This window comes from Periophthalmus magnuspinnatus, chromosome 24 (assembly GCF_009829125.3).
Source record: "Periophthalmus magnuspinnatus isolate fPerMag1 chromosome 24, fPerMag1.2.pri, whole genome shotgun sequence".
Lineage (NCBI taxonomy): Eukaryota > Metazoa > Chordata > Actinopteri > Gobiiformes > Gobiidae > Periophthalmus > Periophthalmus magnuspinnatus.
The window spans coordinates 19192597-19210223 of NC_047149.1; the positions used below are offsets into that span (position 1 = coordinate 19192597).

Below are 17627 nucleotides of genomic sequence, written 5' to 3' on the forward strand. Positions count from 1 at the left end.
CATGAAGCCGATTTATTATTTATCCATCCATCTTAAATTTAACCCAATAATTTTTAGCACCGCGAAGTATTATACAAAATTATGCTTTTCATTTAAGTATAGTACATTGTTCCCATGCCTAAAAATGTTGCCAAATTCTCAAGACAAAACTGTATGTTTATTCATCTATCTAACATCTCTTCATTATCTGTTCTATGGTTGAAACTCCATTCTTTTTCTCAGGCTTCCTATCAGTATCATCACTCCGTTACTATAAACACTGGCCTATTTTCACAGCACCTGGTGTTTCCCTCCACCAGTGCACAAACTGTGTTGAGGCAGTTCCTTTCATATTCTCTCTGTAGATGCTATCGGACCTCAGTGTTGACTCTGAATACTTTAAATGCTCTTGTTTGCCATATGGGCCAAGCTGCTACATGTAGGAGTCAAATTATTTATTTTTTTTGAACGTCTTGATGACTTCCTGTGCAGACGACATTAGCTGATGCAAACCTGCTTTCAAGGCACATTTCTAACATTGTGTCCCAAATGGATTCTTGCTGCCACAATATTTGAGTGGATCTATTTTTCCTACCTCCTGAATCTTTCACACATACGGTTTTTGTTCTGGATTTCTTAGGAATCCATGGGTTTCAGAGGAATGAAAAACTAGCACACTTTAAAATGATCAAATTATGTTTGGATGGTCAAAAGTCCTCAAAATGTCACCTATAAACAGGAAGCTGAAACTCAGAAATTGTTTACTGCTCATTCATATGAGGCCTGTCTTTGCCTTTCAATGGTGTTGATGAATGCTAATAGCTAGCTACAGTTAGTAAATTACACTTTTCATTTTCTTCCAATTAAAACTACTTCGTAGGTAACCGGAGACAAACCAATGCTTAGGAATATGATATTTTGTGCGGAAAATGTAAAAGTGGAACAGTGGTAGATGGAAAGCTCGTTGGCTCGTTGGTTAGCGGAGGATAGCTGGGGGATGGGGATGTCAGACTGGCAGTTCTGTAGAAATCCTGGTGCCACTGATGTGCAGTCTACCGCCTAATGCAATTTAATGCCACAGAGCTATGAAAGTGGATCCCCATTTACCCTTGAAGCATACCGAATATCAATATCAATAATTAAATGGTATATCCTGACCTTTCTGGGAACAGACATGTACCAGACATGACAAAAAGTGTGTTGAGGTTTCTGTCCATGCCCCTGGGTCTCATCTAGAGGTCCCAAACGTGATGTTAAGCTGAGACTGGACTGGGGAACACATCTGGCCGTGACATAAAGTGCTCAGGCTGCGTTTCCATCTGTAATCGAGGTAATTGAGTGGATGTTTTTGTGCTACTTGCAGTCAATAGCTTTAAAGGCTGTTTTTCGAAATCACGTCTGGCACTAGCTAACTTCCCCTTTTTAAAAGCTAGATGGGTTATTAAGTCACACCGTGCTTTTTTGATAGCCTTGGATTATTTATTCAGCTCAGCCTTGAATTTCCTTATCTAATCTCTGTATTTAACCAGAAACCACATAATGTACTAATCACAATAAAGAATTTGGATGCTAGGAAAGTGAGGAATGCTGACAGTTTAAAATCAATGTGTTCTGTTTTTCACATTTAAGACTGTAGACCACTTTTAATGTCAACTGGAATGCACATTGTTTACTAATATTTGGAAAGGAATTACTTCTAGCTAGCCATAAATAGTTGCTCCTGGCTATATTTTAAGCAAGTTACAAGGCTTAGACAATATTGTGCTAACTGGCCATACGTAATGTCCAAACTGAGTAAATGTGTTAATGTTAGCATTAGCAATTTTAGTAGTCAGTCTGTATTCTACTCGGCCTTGGGTCACATCGGGTCAGGCTCATTTTGCTCTTTTTATGGCTGGGTTTACATAGTACAGGAAAACTGTAGCCTGCTTATGAGGTGTGATAAGTTCTCCTGCATCAGCCCACTACGGTCAGAGGCAACCAGGGGCCATTCCCAGCTCGCTCCTCCCTCACCCCCCATCACCCCATCGCCCGACCCTCTCTTCCTCTTCATGTCAGCCCTTGGAAAGTCTCCCTCGTTCTCGGTCGCTCTCTTCTCTCACAAGCGGCATTTTTGAGCCGTTACCTCACTGCGGTTGTAAAATATCCCGGTTATAGTTTCCAGATGTGGCTCCCCCCGACTGTCCCGCACTGGGATCAGGAATATGGGTTGGACACTTACTGTAACTCCGTTGAACTAAGGGATGTTGCTTTTGGCCTGTTTGGTTTTTTTTGGTGTTCATTTTCCCACTTTGGCCATGTCCAGCCCTCTCAAAATAGTTTTTCCTCCATATTTGCTCAGCTTGAGTAAATATATTATTGCATTTGAGCTTCTTGGAGAGTATAGTAAAATGTGATGACTATGACTAAGCTGTCATTATTGAGAGTACTGTTTGAACACAGAAAAATGATAGACATATTCACATCACATCAGCTTGGTTTAGATTTAGTCAAATATCGAATGTTATCCATATACCCAATATCCAAATGTCCAGTGTTAAGTGCACCATAATGGATTCTTGCCTCCATAACTTTGAGTGTAAACTAGCTAGGCACTGTTGAAATTGTACCTTCATAGCTTTGCAAACAGGAAATGATGAGCAATTTTGCATGTGGATAAGGCTTCGGAAATCCATTCCCAATTATTAAATACCTGACAATCCTTGCCACCATAAATTTATACAACTTGATCTCTTTACTTGAAATAAAGTGTGATGTGTTCACATTTCCGTGGTTGGGTTTCACACACTTGCAGTTGGACTTGGAGAGGCATTAGACTGTATGTGTCAGGTGAGTGCTAGACAGAAGTTGTGGGTGTGTCTTTTGGCAGAGGCTTGCACAGACCTCTTTGCAGTCTGCAGGGAGCTATTTTGGCTAATATAGTGATTTAATTTGTAACAAGGACTTACTAGAAATGTTCCATTCAGATGAATTCTCATGAACACACCCTTAGAACATAGCACTGCATGTTATAAACCAGGCTAAGTCTTGGTTGTAGCATATCATTTTGTGGCTTGAGCTGCTAAGTGAACACACTTGCCTGGACTTACCCAGATTCCCTCTGACTCGGCGGTATGGAGCAAGACAGGCCTGACATTCACTCTAGGTTTTGGGCTAAACCAGTCCGGCTGTGTGGATTAGCTGGCGTCACACGCGTTTTTCCAGTCTCACTACATCCCAGAACTTTCCAAACATGAATTTATTTTACACTCTACCACCAGCTGCAAGATTAGACATTGAATTGTTCCAATACAACATTTACCCAGTCGAAATTTCAAATAGAGGGCTTGGGCTTGCCCTGTTAGACCATTTCTAATGTTGTTAATTGCTAATAAGATATGCCTTTTATTAGTCCCACAGTGGGGAAATTCCAGTATTTCACCGCACAGTTAAAGAACAGAAGGAAAATGGTACATGCAATGTAATGTTGAACTGGATAATTCTGTGTCTACACTCTGTCATTAATTGTAATGCTATCCATCTTAGCATCTCTAATTGAATAATATTATTTCAAATTTTTACACTATAAAAATATATAATTTTGATTTAAAGCAACTGTAGGTAACTTTCTGGAGCTGGCATGTCACGTGCATGATTTCATGGAAGTTAAAACCATCGCTCAGAACACTCTCCATGGTGAATTTTATGCCATATTGTAGAAGATTATAATCGGGTTTAAGTCAGGTTTGTGGACATAGAAGCATGCTGAGAGTAAGGATTCATGTTTTTCCCAAGATTTTTCAGTGCAATAAAACAACCTTAAAAAAACGTTCACTTACTTAAAAAAAAAACAAAAAACCATACTGTGACTTTAAGCTGACAGAGATCTAAAAATCTCCACCCATTTAAAATATTCCCCTTCAAGTTAAACTATAGGGTTTTGTGCTCCTCTGTCCTCAGTCTCACACTGTTACAGGTTTTATATATTATGTCATCACAGGGACACAGCTCTCGGCCCATTGCAAAACTCTCCTATGACTTCCTTAGCGCACCTTGTCTTGGTGACTGTTGCTATGTTTAGGTGTATCTGTGATCAAACTGTAAGGTATTTTTCGAGTGTAGCCGTCCACCTCTGCCATTGGAAAAACACACACATTAATCCTTGTGTAAACCTGGTTGAGCTTAAGGACCTGCAGTTCTTTTAGTCTTTTATAAGTTGACCTGACACTGCAAACTGATAGAGGTTTCCAAAACACTTGGCTGCGCACAATCACATTCTTCATATAAATTACAAGACAGCGCAACAGATTAATGGCCACTGTGCACTTCAGTGGAATGGGGCTTGATCGTTCCTATTCATTTAAAAATGTCACTAAGATTAACTGGAGATTTTTGCAGGATTATTATGTTGCAGTTCAATGAAAAGAATAAAATCGAAGTTGCGTTACAATCTTTCTTGTTTGGTATAACATGACTGTAAAGGTGCAATGACCAGTTAGCTGTTATCATTATATTTTGCATTTACAAAATACACAGTTGAGCTATTACTTACATATTTGATTCATTTGATTTGTCAAGACAAGACAAAAAAAAGACAAACTTTTACAAAAAAAGACAAAAAAAAGAAAAGACAAACTTTTACTATTATTCTGTTAAAGCATTTTCATTCATAACATGGTATTTCATTCATAACATGGTATAAGTTTGCTTTTCTACAGCTAATAACTTCTTTGCTAAAGCCACATGTCCTTTGTTGTCCATTTTGATTGTTCAAGGTGCACTATGTAATGGTTTCGGTAGAGGGTCCATCTCCTGCTTGTTCATAGTATGGCTTTAAACTTGTCAAGCTCAAGGTGACACTGCCAGGTCAGGTTTTTTGAGTAATTACGTCACAAGTAGTGAATGTAACGCAAGACGAGATTTATGTCATACAGAGGAACACTGCAGGCAAAGCTGTAACATCTCTGGAGAGAAGCAGGTGGCAGACCCTACACAAAAAATGTAACTTGGTGTGTTCAACTATTCCTTCATTCATAAAGTTTGCACCTGTCTCATCCGCCGCAGCTAGAGACTTCTTCTATAACGCATTCATAAAAGCTCCTTCCAGTGTGTGACCAGTTTCTGGTGTTTCTCATGTTTCTCATAGCAGCAGCAGTAGTGTTTGTATGAGTGCTTTGTTGTGGGCTGACATCTCACACATGAAAGGCATATCTCGTGTGCTGCCGGGTTTAGCTGCTCCTGACTCAGCGCAGCCTCTAATCACTGTTTTCTCCCTCTGACTTCAGACTCACTCTTGTCCTCCATAGTGCTGCATATGGCAAGTTATTGTTCTTACAATATAATCTAGTACAATACAATAGTACTCATTTAGTCGATTCATTTGTTAATGGTCCCTTAGCTCACCTTATTTTTCCTTTTCACGTAAGATGCTTTTTACTAGTAGTAGTACAATCTTAATATTTTTGAGTATTTTAAAATTGTATTATCTGTTGGATTTTGGTGGTAACTAACTGTAGTGAGTGAAACAAGACCCACACAGACTAGTTTTGTAGGATTTAATTTAGCATTTATCTTAGTTACATCTGTTAATTAGCTCATGTGGCCAAGTGCCAGGATTTCACAGTCAGACTCCAATTAGTTCCTTTTTTTTTTGAATGGGAAGTCAATACATGGGAAGTCAATACATCCAAATGACGAGGGCGCAGCTTTTATTACCCTGTTAAAATGACATGGATTTGTTTGGCCTGGTGAGGAGGCGTTGGTTAGTCTTTAGTCTTAAAATGTTCGTAAATGCTACTTAAATGACTTAAATGCTCACTTCTTATAGTTTATACTTAATACAGATTAAAATGCATCAAATGTCTCGTTGAACTGACATGGAATTAATTTATATAGGTTTTTTTTACCATTTGTCACTTGCAAATAATTTAAATGTACTGGCTCATAAATTTGTTAAAAACTTTTTAGTTATATCTGTCAAACTAAGTTGTGTATAGCATTGATGGTTTTATTTTCATTCTTATTTTACAATATCTTGTGCTGCCCTATCGCTTATTTAATGGGATATAAATTCACATTTTTAACTTCAACAGCTCATGACTGAATTCAATAAATGTAATTTTTCTGTGTGTCAGCTTACGTAAATGTACATTGAAAAGGGGAGGGCATCAGGGTTTAAAAGGTCCACTCTTCCAATCCAAATAGTGCTACATCTGCATGGTGGTTTGTCACATAAACCTGGGTTGATTTGAAGTACAGTTTGATCGACAGAATTTATACTGTTGACGTGTTGTTCTCACTTTTGAGGACTTAGCTCAGCATGTTGGAGTGACATGAGGATCACATCTTTATAGTGTGGAGCATTAAATTAAATTTGCTCAGTCAACCAAGTGTTTACACTGGAGGTCTGCTGCTGGTTGTCATGCATCTTTCCTATCATGAAGCTTGGGTCTTCCCAGGTCACAGTGCTGCTTTTGGCTTTGCATTTTTCTGAAGAATAGATTTTTTTCTTCTTTTTTTTTTTTTTTTTGTTGCAATGTGTGTGTGAGGTTATCTAATAAGGAGGATTTTATGGGAGGCCAAGCTGCAATTTGAGTCTAAATGTGGAGTTGAAGATTTCGATATTTACAGCACTGTATAAACTGGGGCGGAAGATCAAGATTCAATGCACAATACGTGACTCATGATACATATAGTATTATGTTTCTATGGTGATGCTGCATAAATCAATATAACACACCTATCTGACAATGAATCTCTATTTTAAAGCAATACATCATTGTGCAACAGACATTACATTGAAAAATGTTTATGTGTTGTGTATGATGTGTTGTGTATCTCCCTTGAAAGATGACTGGGGTGGTTTGTGTTTTTTTTTGTTTTTTTTTTATGTCATGGCGGTAGACAGTGAACATGATGGACACTTGGTGCTGTGATTGGCACATGTCTCTACCTCATTCCCTTTCTCCCCTTTTCACTCTAGACTATAAAACCCTGGCTGAGAGAAGGTTTTACATGATGCTGGGCCAAAGTGGGATTTCACACAAGCTTAGCGTTAGCCTGGCAGGTGGTCAGCTCCCACAAACCCAGACGTGTTTGGCAAAGACTGACTCAACGTAGTAGCCAAATATGTTATATGGATCTAATATAGGTCACCTTACACTGTGTCAATCATTGGGCCTGCAATATTCTACTTCCTAATGATAACTGGACTATAATAGCTGTATATAAGTGGTATATGAAATGAACAGACTCTAATTTGTTCCTAGTGAAATTAAGTTGTTGCGTGATTGCAGCAAGAGCCAACTATGGCACAATGTAAACAAATCATTTTTTGTATTAATTAGCAGTTATGTATACAGTGTGTTAATCACAGAAATGAGCAATTGCATACATTTTAATCAATATTGAGATTATGAGTTAGTTCTACCATTATTTTTAAGAAGTAAAAAAACAAAAAGAAGAGACTTGTTAACAAGCTCTCGGACAAGTGTTTTCAGTTGTGATACTTATTTATTATTAGTTTATTTGAATAGGGACAATGCACATTAATCAACATTTCTGTAAATGCGCCAGTGTTGGCTATAGTTTCCAACTGCAGTTCCTATGGCAAGATGTAAAATGCCACCACACATAAAATACAAAATTTGTATTAAAAGTTAATTTGGTTATTAGTAAAATGTTCTAAAAGTTAGAACAGGTAAGCAGGCAGACACTTACCCGACAGATTTGAATTAGACATTTTTCCAAAACCATATAGCTCTTACAAATCATTCTTTCTTGCTCTCTGCTCACACAGATCACGATACTAAGTCTTATCAGAGCCTTAAAGCACATCAGTTACCAATAGGCTGACCTTGGCAAACCTTTAACCAATGGCATGCTGCGATCATGTAAACCAGGAAGTGCTTGAATAGCTCTCCACAAATGAGGGAAGTGCTGCTGATGAAATCTATTGAGCTTTATGAGTGCACATCGTGACCCAAGCCCTTTTTTATCAGCCAAGAACCATGAGACCAGTCATAACAATAGTCAGCTTTATCATCCAACATGGCTGCGTCCGGTGTCATGTGATCTCGGGCGCAGGTGGTCAGTGGGAGCATGATACGACTGGGGGCATTCACGTTATGAATTTTACACAAGTTACAGAGGCTTAAAATTAGAAAAAGGTGGATAGTACATATGCAGACAGCATAGGATAATTTAGTGTTTTTGCCTTTTGTTTGGGTTTCTATTACACATATATTCAAACCAGTTGAAATCGACTTCCTTTTTTTTTTTTGTAAAAATTTTATTTATGTATTTTTTACAATTTTATCTTGAAAGGGCCTGTACCATCCCCCCTTCCCCCACCCCCCACTCCCATGTATTTGAGCTATATCTGTCTTGCCCCAGTATAGATGAATTGTATAAGCTGTCATTTCCTATTGTCTAGGTTGAAGTGGTGCCTAAACTGTGCTGACCGCTTTCACCAAATTTAAATAATGTATCCCTGTGAGTCCATGTAATAAGATAGCCACATACAAGAGGCAAAACATAGTTTAGTACTTGAAATATCAAGAAGGTGGTAGTTGCTGTGTTTAGTGCCACTCAACTGTTACATTTTATAATTGTGATATAATGAGAATAAGTATAAAATATTTTGTTTGTGTGATTTCTATTAGTCGTTTTATTATATGGATGCTGCTCAGTACCTTCTCTCCAGTCCTGTGCTACATGATAGATTATATATGGTCTAACATGTTGTCTTTCTCTTTACAGCCAAACCGTTCACGTCCAAAGTGAAGCAGATGCGGCTGCACAAAGAGGACTTTGAGATCCTGAAGGTGATTGGACGAGGAGCTTTTGGAGAGGTAGGACACCTGCTATTCACACAACACATACACCTGACATTTGGTCTCCACCATGTCTATACTTTGATGAACTAATTCATGATAATTTTCTACCAAATCAGAGGGCATGAAACACATTTTGCAATCTCAAAAAGAAAAAACATTAGAAGAGGTAAGGTAGTAAATTTAGGTAAAACACTTCCAAGCTATATTTTTTCTTTTTTCAAACTAGGGCTGCAAGTCTTCACTCATTTGTCAGTCAAAGGCATTTTAGTCTACCTAAATTTTAATTAGTCAACCAATTATTCTATTGGCATAATAAAGGATTTACATGGACCACAAAAGAAAGGAGAAAGCATAGAATTAGGCTTTAGATTTGGGAGTGAATCATGAATTCTGCCTTTTTATATTACTTGTCTTAGTGCACTTTGGGTCAAATATATAGTCGAAGAAAAACTGTGGAGTGCCTCTTGCAATTTATACTTGGTTATAAATTAGCAATAAAGAGAGTCAGACAGGTACTATGGAAAACATTCTAAGTAGTATTTTTTCCCCTCCCTTTCTTGGTCTTTTATAGATTACACTGTCCCTTCTGCCTCACACTCAGCCATAAATCGCAGTCTTGTGTTTTGATCGGTAATGACTTTGTGCCGCATTCCAGCAGCACAAAGTCGCATTAGTCTGCCCACAAGCGTGACTCTACTTGCTGCTTCCTTTAAAAAGTTATTAATTCTTTCTCTCGCTCGTCACCTTTCTGAAATGTGACGCCCATAGAGAAAGTACATAGAGGCTGGTATAGGTTTTGTATGCCTGCAGGGAAAGTCCTACTTAGTGCTGTCGCGAAGTTTCAGGTACTGATGTCAAAGTCCGGGAATGTTGGAGGGGCAGGTATAGTTATTCTTACCAAAACTCTTGCATAACATCACAAATATTTTATCTGCAACCTGGACTCTTTTGCTTTTTTTGTTTCTCAAATTTGAAGAAAACAGTCATTGGGTCATGTCAGGCCTTGCACAAATCACAGCTAAAATAGCTGTAATAGCAAATTTGTACAAACAAGTAGTGGATTCTTTCAGAGTGACAAAGAGAGATGTAAAAGATGGGAATAGATAGGTGAAAATGGATGAACAAATTTGAACAGCCTAAAGCTAGATTGTTGCATACACAATTAATTATTTTCAACAGACCTAATCTTAATGTTACATAATGATTATTATAAAGTAAGTTTTCACATAATTAATCCATGTGAGGGTGAATGAGATCCTTGTCAGTCTGGGCATGTCTCCCCTACTCAGGCATGTGTACAGAATAAAATGTATCTATTCATTTAAAAGTTTTATAAAGCCTTAGGTTGACAATAAATACTATTGATTTGAATCAGTTGGTACATATAAATTTGATAAAGCTGGCAGTTTGAGGTGTGGCCTGATAAGATCTGAACACTTCAGACTGGCAGCTTCAAAGGAACATGAGGTATTAGTCTCATGTTTATCTCACACAATAAATAAAGTTCTGTTAAAATCACTTTGAACTTGATGGATTAAGCACAACCCTGGTGAAGCTGTTTTACTTCTAATCGGAGATCAGGTAGACTCTCCCAAGACTAATATAAGATTGAAAAATATTTGACTTTGCCGTACCGAGTTTTTGCTCCCAAACAATAAAACTCATGTCGACTGAACCCATTTAACCAGACCTTTCTAAGCACTTTGTACTTTCAATCTACGGAGTTTTTCCCATATTTGTGTTTATTTGATATAGCTGTTCTTTCTGATGTGAAACAAAAATGTGAAAACAATGATGGTCACCAAAAATGTAAGTAAAGTGTATTGGGTGTAACAAAATGATCATATTGAAGACTAGTCCTGAACCATTCCTTCTCCGCCTGCCCCCCACCTTGGGAAAAGCCTAACCCATATGCTTTAAACAGTAGTACAGACCTGAAAGCACTTCTGACAATATGATCTAGAATTCAAACTACCATTCGTAAGAGTGTTAACAACATAGCAATACTATACAATACATTGTCATCAGAAAATCACTTTGTTGCCCATTGTATTATATTTTAATATTTTAACCATTTAAAAGTGAATATACTGGGGTAAACTGACTGCTTAAAGGTGCGGTATATACAATAGGCAACATTTATACTCAACAAAATGAGATTGAATTATTTGGATTGGGTGATTAATTATGTTTTGATTTGTGTGATTTTAATGTCTTTCTTATTCTGTAAAGCACTTTGAATTACCTTGTGTACGAATTGTGCTATACAAATAAACTTGCCTTGCCTTGCCTTATTCAAATGGAACTTTTGTGCCATCATAGTCTTCCTGGAATCTATGGGACCTCCAGATAATATGACTTTCTCTTGTATAGGAGAGGGCTATGTAAAATATCTTCTTTCCCTCCACCTGGACTGCTCCTCTCTTTCACATACTACACAGAGCAGCATGTTTCTGAAGTGGTGCGACCCCTGTATGGTGCTTCCTCGTGGTCACATTCCAGTGGTCTTTTACTAGGCCAGCTGTGAGCCCGGATGGATTTCACAGACACGGCAGCACAATCTGACTAGCTCCAGAGGCCTCTCAAATCCCCCCTTAGCTGCACTAAACTCACCTTATACAAGAGTGTTCATGTGTTGCTATGTGTCTCAATGTAGCACTATGTATACTGTTTACAGCCATGCGGACAAGGCCTATAAGTAGTCTGTCGGTCTCATCTGCACGTACAGCTCAAATCTCATTATGATGTGGGATCTGTAGTGGAGCATAACTTCCTGGTTTTGCAGTGCGATGCTAATAAAGTTACCTTGAATGAAAAGCAGGAAGTAACAGTTTTCATGGCCCATTGCAAGACAATATAGCACATTTTTGGAATGTTGCGTTAAGAGCATTTCTGTTTCTCTTGGCAACTCATTTTCTTGTCAGAGTTTGCCACAGGGAGACAGACATGGTGATTTGGCAGGTCTTTGTACCAGATGCCCTTCCTGTTACAACATTATCTGATTGGACTGGGCCTTCTTATGTCTGGGTGGGTTTCCTTCGGGTCCTCTGGTTTCCCTTTTGCTAAAGCAATAGACTCCACTGAGCTAACAGGTCCAACCAGAATTGAAGGATGGGCCAAATGCACAGGGCAAATTAGGTGACCCTTGCTTTTCATTGACCGGGTTGTTTTGTTTTGAAATCATCATTCAGCCACACATACTTGTATTTCATGTTTATAGCAGTGGTCTCCTAAACCCGGGGAGAGGGTCTGTGGGTTAGTGCCTGTAAACGGCTGTAGACTGAGCTGTACAAACCACAATGACTTTTCCATTGTGTGAACTCTGCAGTGATCCACAACTCTTTACTGGCTTTTGCTGCATCATTAAGTCTACTTCACTCTAAGCAAGTTTATCTTTAGCTGCAGCATAATTTTTCAACCTTTTTATGGGAAATTTATAGATGAACCACTATTCTTGGAAATTAGGTTGAAAAGTTTTTGCCCAGTTGGCAGATTTCAACCTTCCTTTGCCATGTACCCTACCTGAACAACTGATGGATTACACAGAGTTTATATGTAAAATAATTTTATCATTTAATCAAATAAGAAATTTCAAAATTACATAATAGGTAATTTGACACATGTTTTGTGTACATTTACTTTTGGAAGACAAACCAAATACATTCAAAACAATACAATAATTGTTTACATATGCGTCTCTTCTTTCATCGTAGAAATCTATATTACACCAGTCCAACATCTGCGTTGTGTTTTTATAAAGTGTATCCAAGCACAATCATAAAATATATGATTTCCTGCTCTCCATCTGAGCATCTCTCATCGCCTCAGTCAGGATCGCTAACAAGTTATTTATACGTCTATAGGGATTACAGCAGCATTACTGTTGGATGGTAGCAGAAGCAGAGGCAAGGCTGATGCAGACAACATGAGTAATAACTGTTTTGGTAAGGCCTCATGAAAATTTATAAGGGTTATGATTGCACAGAGCCATTCAAGGGTATATTTCACTAAACTGAGCATGGCACAGATAGAGGGTCAAAGGAGCAGGGAATGCCTTTAGGGACCGACCAACAGGAGAAGATGGAAGAGTGGAGGAGAGAGGGGGTGCTTGCTGTTTTGGTTTTATTCTAGAGGGAGCTGACAGTAACAGTGACAGGAAACGGGAAGACTATGCACCATATACTTAAAGGTACATTCCAATAGTCAGATTTGTGGAGATGCAAGCCCGCACACAGTAAGGATGTATGTTTGTGCATGTTTTTCAGTGCAATAGACATAACCAAAATGATGTTTATAATAATGGCTTACACTTGTAATGCACTACACTATAGTTATTATGCATTCATTTCCACACTTGGTGATGGTAAGCTACTATTGTAGCCACAGCTACCCTGGGGCAGATTGACGGAAGCTGCCATCGGCCCCTCCGACCACCACCTATCATTCCCGCACACACCACTTTCATACTAGGCAATGGTTGGTGAAGTGTCTTGCCTAAGGAACTGGACAGAACTTGGTCCGAGCGGGACTCGATCCTCCAACCTCCGGGTTGGGGGACCAACACTCTAACCACTGAGCCACTGTCGCGTTACGCCTACATTTAAAGCCATACTGTGGCTTTAAACATCAAAATACAATAACATTGTCACAATATACATTTTAAGTTATCTGTATTGGGAGAAGAAATTATTTTGTTGACTTGAAAAAACAACAGTGAAATCCTTCATTCACAGGGTCCTATGGATTACCTTTCATTACTATGTACTATGCTAGCTTTATGAAATCAAACTATGTAAAGTTTCAGTGTTTGAATTGTGAATTCAAAACATTATAATTGGGTGGTCATTGTTTGCGTTTGTGTGCGTTTTTGTTTTTGCTTTTTTCTTCCATTGGATTTACTTAGAATTATCATCAGCCATCTCTGTGAAAATTTTTGTGGGTAGAACGGTGCAGAGTTCAGTACGGTGGAAACGAAGGAACAAAACAGCAAATACTCCCCCACTGCTTTTCCCCATCCCTCTTTCCTCTCTCTCCTCAGTTCCTCCTTCTCTCACCATCTCTCCCTCTTTCTCTCTCTCCTCCTCCCTTTCACTCTCCTCCTTCCCTGTTGAGGGATCACTAGGGGAAATCCAAACATCAGAGGAATGTTATCATTGTATTGCATTAGCAGCATTCCCCACTCCTTTTAATAGACTACAGACCCCTCAGCCTGCCTGTTTACATGGCTGTATTTTTGTGCTGGTTAAGGCTTCCGCTGACCTGCTGCTCCTCTTTAATTTGTCCTCTTCATATTTTCTTGTTATTCTCCATTAGAAACATGACAGATGAGTTCCAATGGCAGCAATGGCTAGTGAAACTTGAACGCTTGCTCAGCGCCCATTTCCCCTAACAAACAAAACATGGCAAATCTTCTAATCTTTCAGCGAGATACTCCGGACCAAGAAATAAATGGCTTACATCTTTTGGTACCTACCTATAGTTTGTTGTGTGATGCAAAGCAATATTTTGAAATGTCAATCTATCTTTTCAGCTGAAATACTCCAAAATGTTTTCCTGTGTGCCTTCCTCTTGATGTTAACCGTTTTTGTTGACTCTACTTTGAAAATAGTGAAATAACATTGTAAGCCTCAATATCTTTTTGTCTTGTTTTCTTTGTGCAGGTGGCAGTCGTAAAAGTGAAACACACAGACAAGGTTTTCGCCATGAAGATCCTTAACAAGTGGGAGATGCTGAAGCGAGCCGAGGTGGGTCAATGGTGTTAGCAGAATTGTTGAAATCAGCTTTTGACATGACAATCTGTTGACCATTGACAAAAGTGGAAGAAAATTTACCAAAAATGTATTACTTATCACTAAATCACTAATCACTAAATGATCTATTTTCTATGAAGTTGTAAAATATTTGTGTAATTAACTGTTGAATGAAAAATGCAAATCTTATTTTGGAAAATGTCTGTTTACCATTCTTTTTCATATTAACATCAAATGATAATAAATTGTTTTTAGTGGAGGAATTGGGTATCAGAATGACAAGTATAATCCATGATAACAAATATATATTTATAGTGACTTAAAGTGAACTGATCTGTCCAGAGTAATCTTCATAGATCTGTTTGCTGGGCATGAACGCGAGTGATACATGTTTTTCTCATCGACCTCTCCCTGATGCTCCGGCATTCCTCCCACTCCCATGGGTGCAGAGTCCCATACGTCACAAAAGACCAACCATAAGAAACAATGCCCATACACGGATGTGCTTTTTCTGCTATTTTCCCAACTTTTAATCTGCAGCCAACCAATCACATAAGTGTTGACAGTTATAGTAGAGATTTTTCCAAAAGTAACAAGCTATTTAGTCCTTAACCTAGACCTAGACTGCTGACTGTATCACAGCAGTTTATGTTTAGATTATGAAAAGAAAAGAAAAAAAACATCTCTATATTAGATGACCTGACAGTGGAAATTGTGCTGCCCTATCAGTACTCAGTGTTACAATGGCAACCACTAATGGCTCATCTGTTTTGAGTTGCCATAGCAATGGGATCAATATTGCTAACATTGCGTATAAGTGTAATAGCCCTGAATAAACCAAGACTTGATGTTGTACCTAATGCTGGGTCCCTGTTGGCCCCTTGTGTCTCTGGAAAACTGTGTTTACTGCTTGAAAACCTGGTTCAGATTGATACAGAGTGTAAATCATCTGTCATGTATGGGGCACTGTGCATTCTCCAAACCAACTCCTCATCAAGTGGGCTAATTTCTACTGTGAAGCTTTCTCACTGTATCTATATGTAGATGAGTACATTTCCTATGTTAACTGGATTTTGTTGTGTAGTTGAAGGTTGTATGAGGAAACGATTAACCTTCAAAAATGTAAGATTTGAGTATGTTTTTGTGTATCTAAATTGTATTTTGTATATTTTGTATTGTGGCATTTTGTTTAGACGGCGTGTTTTCGAGAAGAGAGGGACGTGTTGGTGAACGGGGACTGCCAGTGGATCACAACTCTGCACTACGCCTTCCAGGATGACAATAATTTGGTAAATTCTCTCTTGTAACAATATATCCCAAGCTGATACAGACTTCTTCTATTATCACTTTTTATCGCATTTTGTATGTAGGTATGAGCGAGATACTAACAAAAAGTCTTATTTGTGTTTGCATTATCTCGATAACAATATTTTTGTCTTGACTGAGGCTCAGGTCAAGCACAAAAGATGAATAGATGGCAAAATTATCCATAAATGGGCAAACATGTCACTTCATGCCCTAGTATGGGAAATTAAGCTAGACTCTTTTTAGGTAATTTTTTTCATAGTTTTAATTATAGACGATATACTTGATATTCTAATTGTTGGTATTCTCCAAAACAACAATTGCATTATAATAAGTATTTGGATAAATTTACCACCACGTTCAGTACACTCCATGTAATGTAATTATATTAAGTGTGCAGTCCTCTGGTTTTCTCTTGTTTTTTATTTCAATTTCAGCACCGGTCAACCTACTATCTTTGTTTTTGGTCAAGACAGAAACGTCCTAAGCTCTTTTATATTGTTCCTTTCATAGAAGTGGTCATTCTGTTTTTCCAGTAACCACTATAAATGTTCCCAACTTCTCACTGTGATCTCAGGCTGCCTGGTGTTGGCACATTCCTCCACATTGAGTCGACACCCGCTGAGCCCAGAACACTAGCTCCACCTGTCATTTCCTCCACATCACTCATCTCTTCATTTTTAGCACTCAGTCCCACCTCTGCAGTCTGCGCTGACACTGTAATATGCACATTCACTTCCGCCCACATAGAAAAGCATGAGTCAGGCTTGTAGGAAATTAGGTAACAAATCAAGAACATGTATATTAATAAAAGACAAGTGAAAGAAAGAGGTGGCAAAGGTGGCGATAAATGTATTAAGACCATACTTTTGTCCATAATTTTGATTGTCTTAATTTTCGGGAGAATTTTTTTCTTGTTACACAATTACACTCATTCTTATAAATATTCAGGTTTTATAAGTATATAGAAAATTACTTAGATCTTTCAAATTCCAATCCTCACTTTTTAAGGCATTTTAAAGCATAGAAATATAGTTTGTAGCCTGGATGGATTCTTGTGTGTCTGTGAACTCACAAATATCGCGAGAATTCATATTGCTTCATCTTACTGGCCAGGTTACGAACACTGACCTTCAGTTCAAATACTGCGGCTGCTCCTCATTCCATTTCCCACATTCTCACAACAGATGCTTTGCCCGGACACTCCCCAAGGTTTAAAGCTACTGCACTACTCATATTTTTAGAAGTCTCCTGAAAAGTTTTGGCTCTCTGATTCAGTGCTCCTCCAGGAGTAGTAACAGTGTGAGAAACTAGACAGCAGCACGAGGCAGGAGTTTATGATCATTCACAAACCACAAGGACATTATCTCTTTACATTGAAGTCATGTGAGAGTGTTAAACTACTCTGTGAATGACATTAGTCTTGGGACAGTGCTCTGTGTCATAAGAGCACACTTGCCTACTGAATTGTCCATAGAAATTATAAAAATCTAATATACTATGCTTAATATCAGCAGTTAGTATTGTTATACAAAAGGATCAAACTGGGATTGTACCAGGACTTAACCAGGACTGAAAGAGGAGGACTATGGACTGAATCAGAACTAAAATAAGACCTACCAGGATTTTGCTAACATTCTCTGGTAGACTTTGTGAGCAAACAGAAGCAGCAGTCACAGGGACATAGTTGTACCCTTTGTGTTTTCTATATAGAAGATTTTATAGAAGTTGAAATAAAGTTATGCCACCTTTAATGGAAAAATTGTACCTGACGTAT

General features: G+C 38.3%; 1 protein-coding gene across 5 annotated transcripts in view; it reads left to right on the forward strand.

Annotated features, from left to right (window-relative positions):
- cdc42bpab (CDC42 binding protein kinase alpha (DMPK-like) b) overlaps positions 1-17627 on the forward strand; it is an 83008-nt gene that overhangs the window by 19512 nt on the left and 45869 nt on the right. For all 5 annotated transcript variants that reach the window (XM_055232104.1, XM_055232106.1, XM_055232105.1 and 2 more), the window contains exons 3-5: positions 8719-8810; positions 14456-14539; positions 15739-15834. In XM_055232104.1, coding sequence (XP_055088079.1) covers positions 8719-8810; positions 14456-14539; positions 15739-15834 — 272 coding nt within the window. The remainder of the gene's footprint in view (positions 1-8718; positions 8811-14455; positions 14540-15738; positions 15835-17627) is intronic.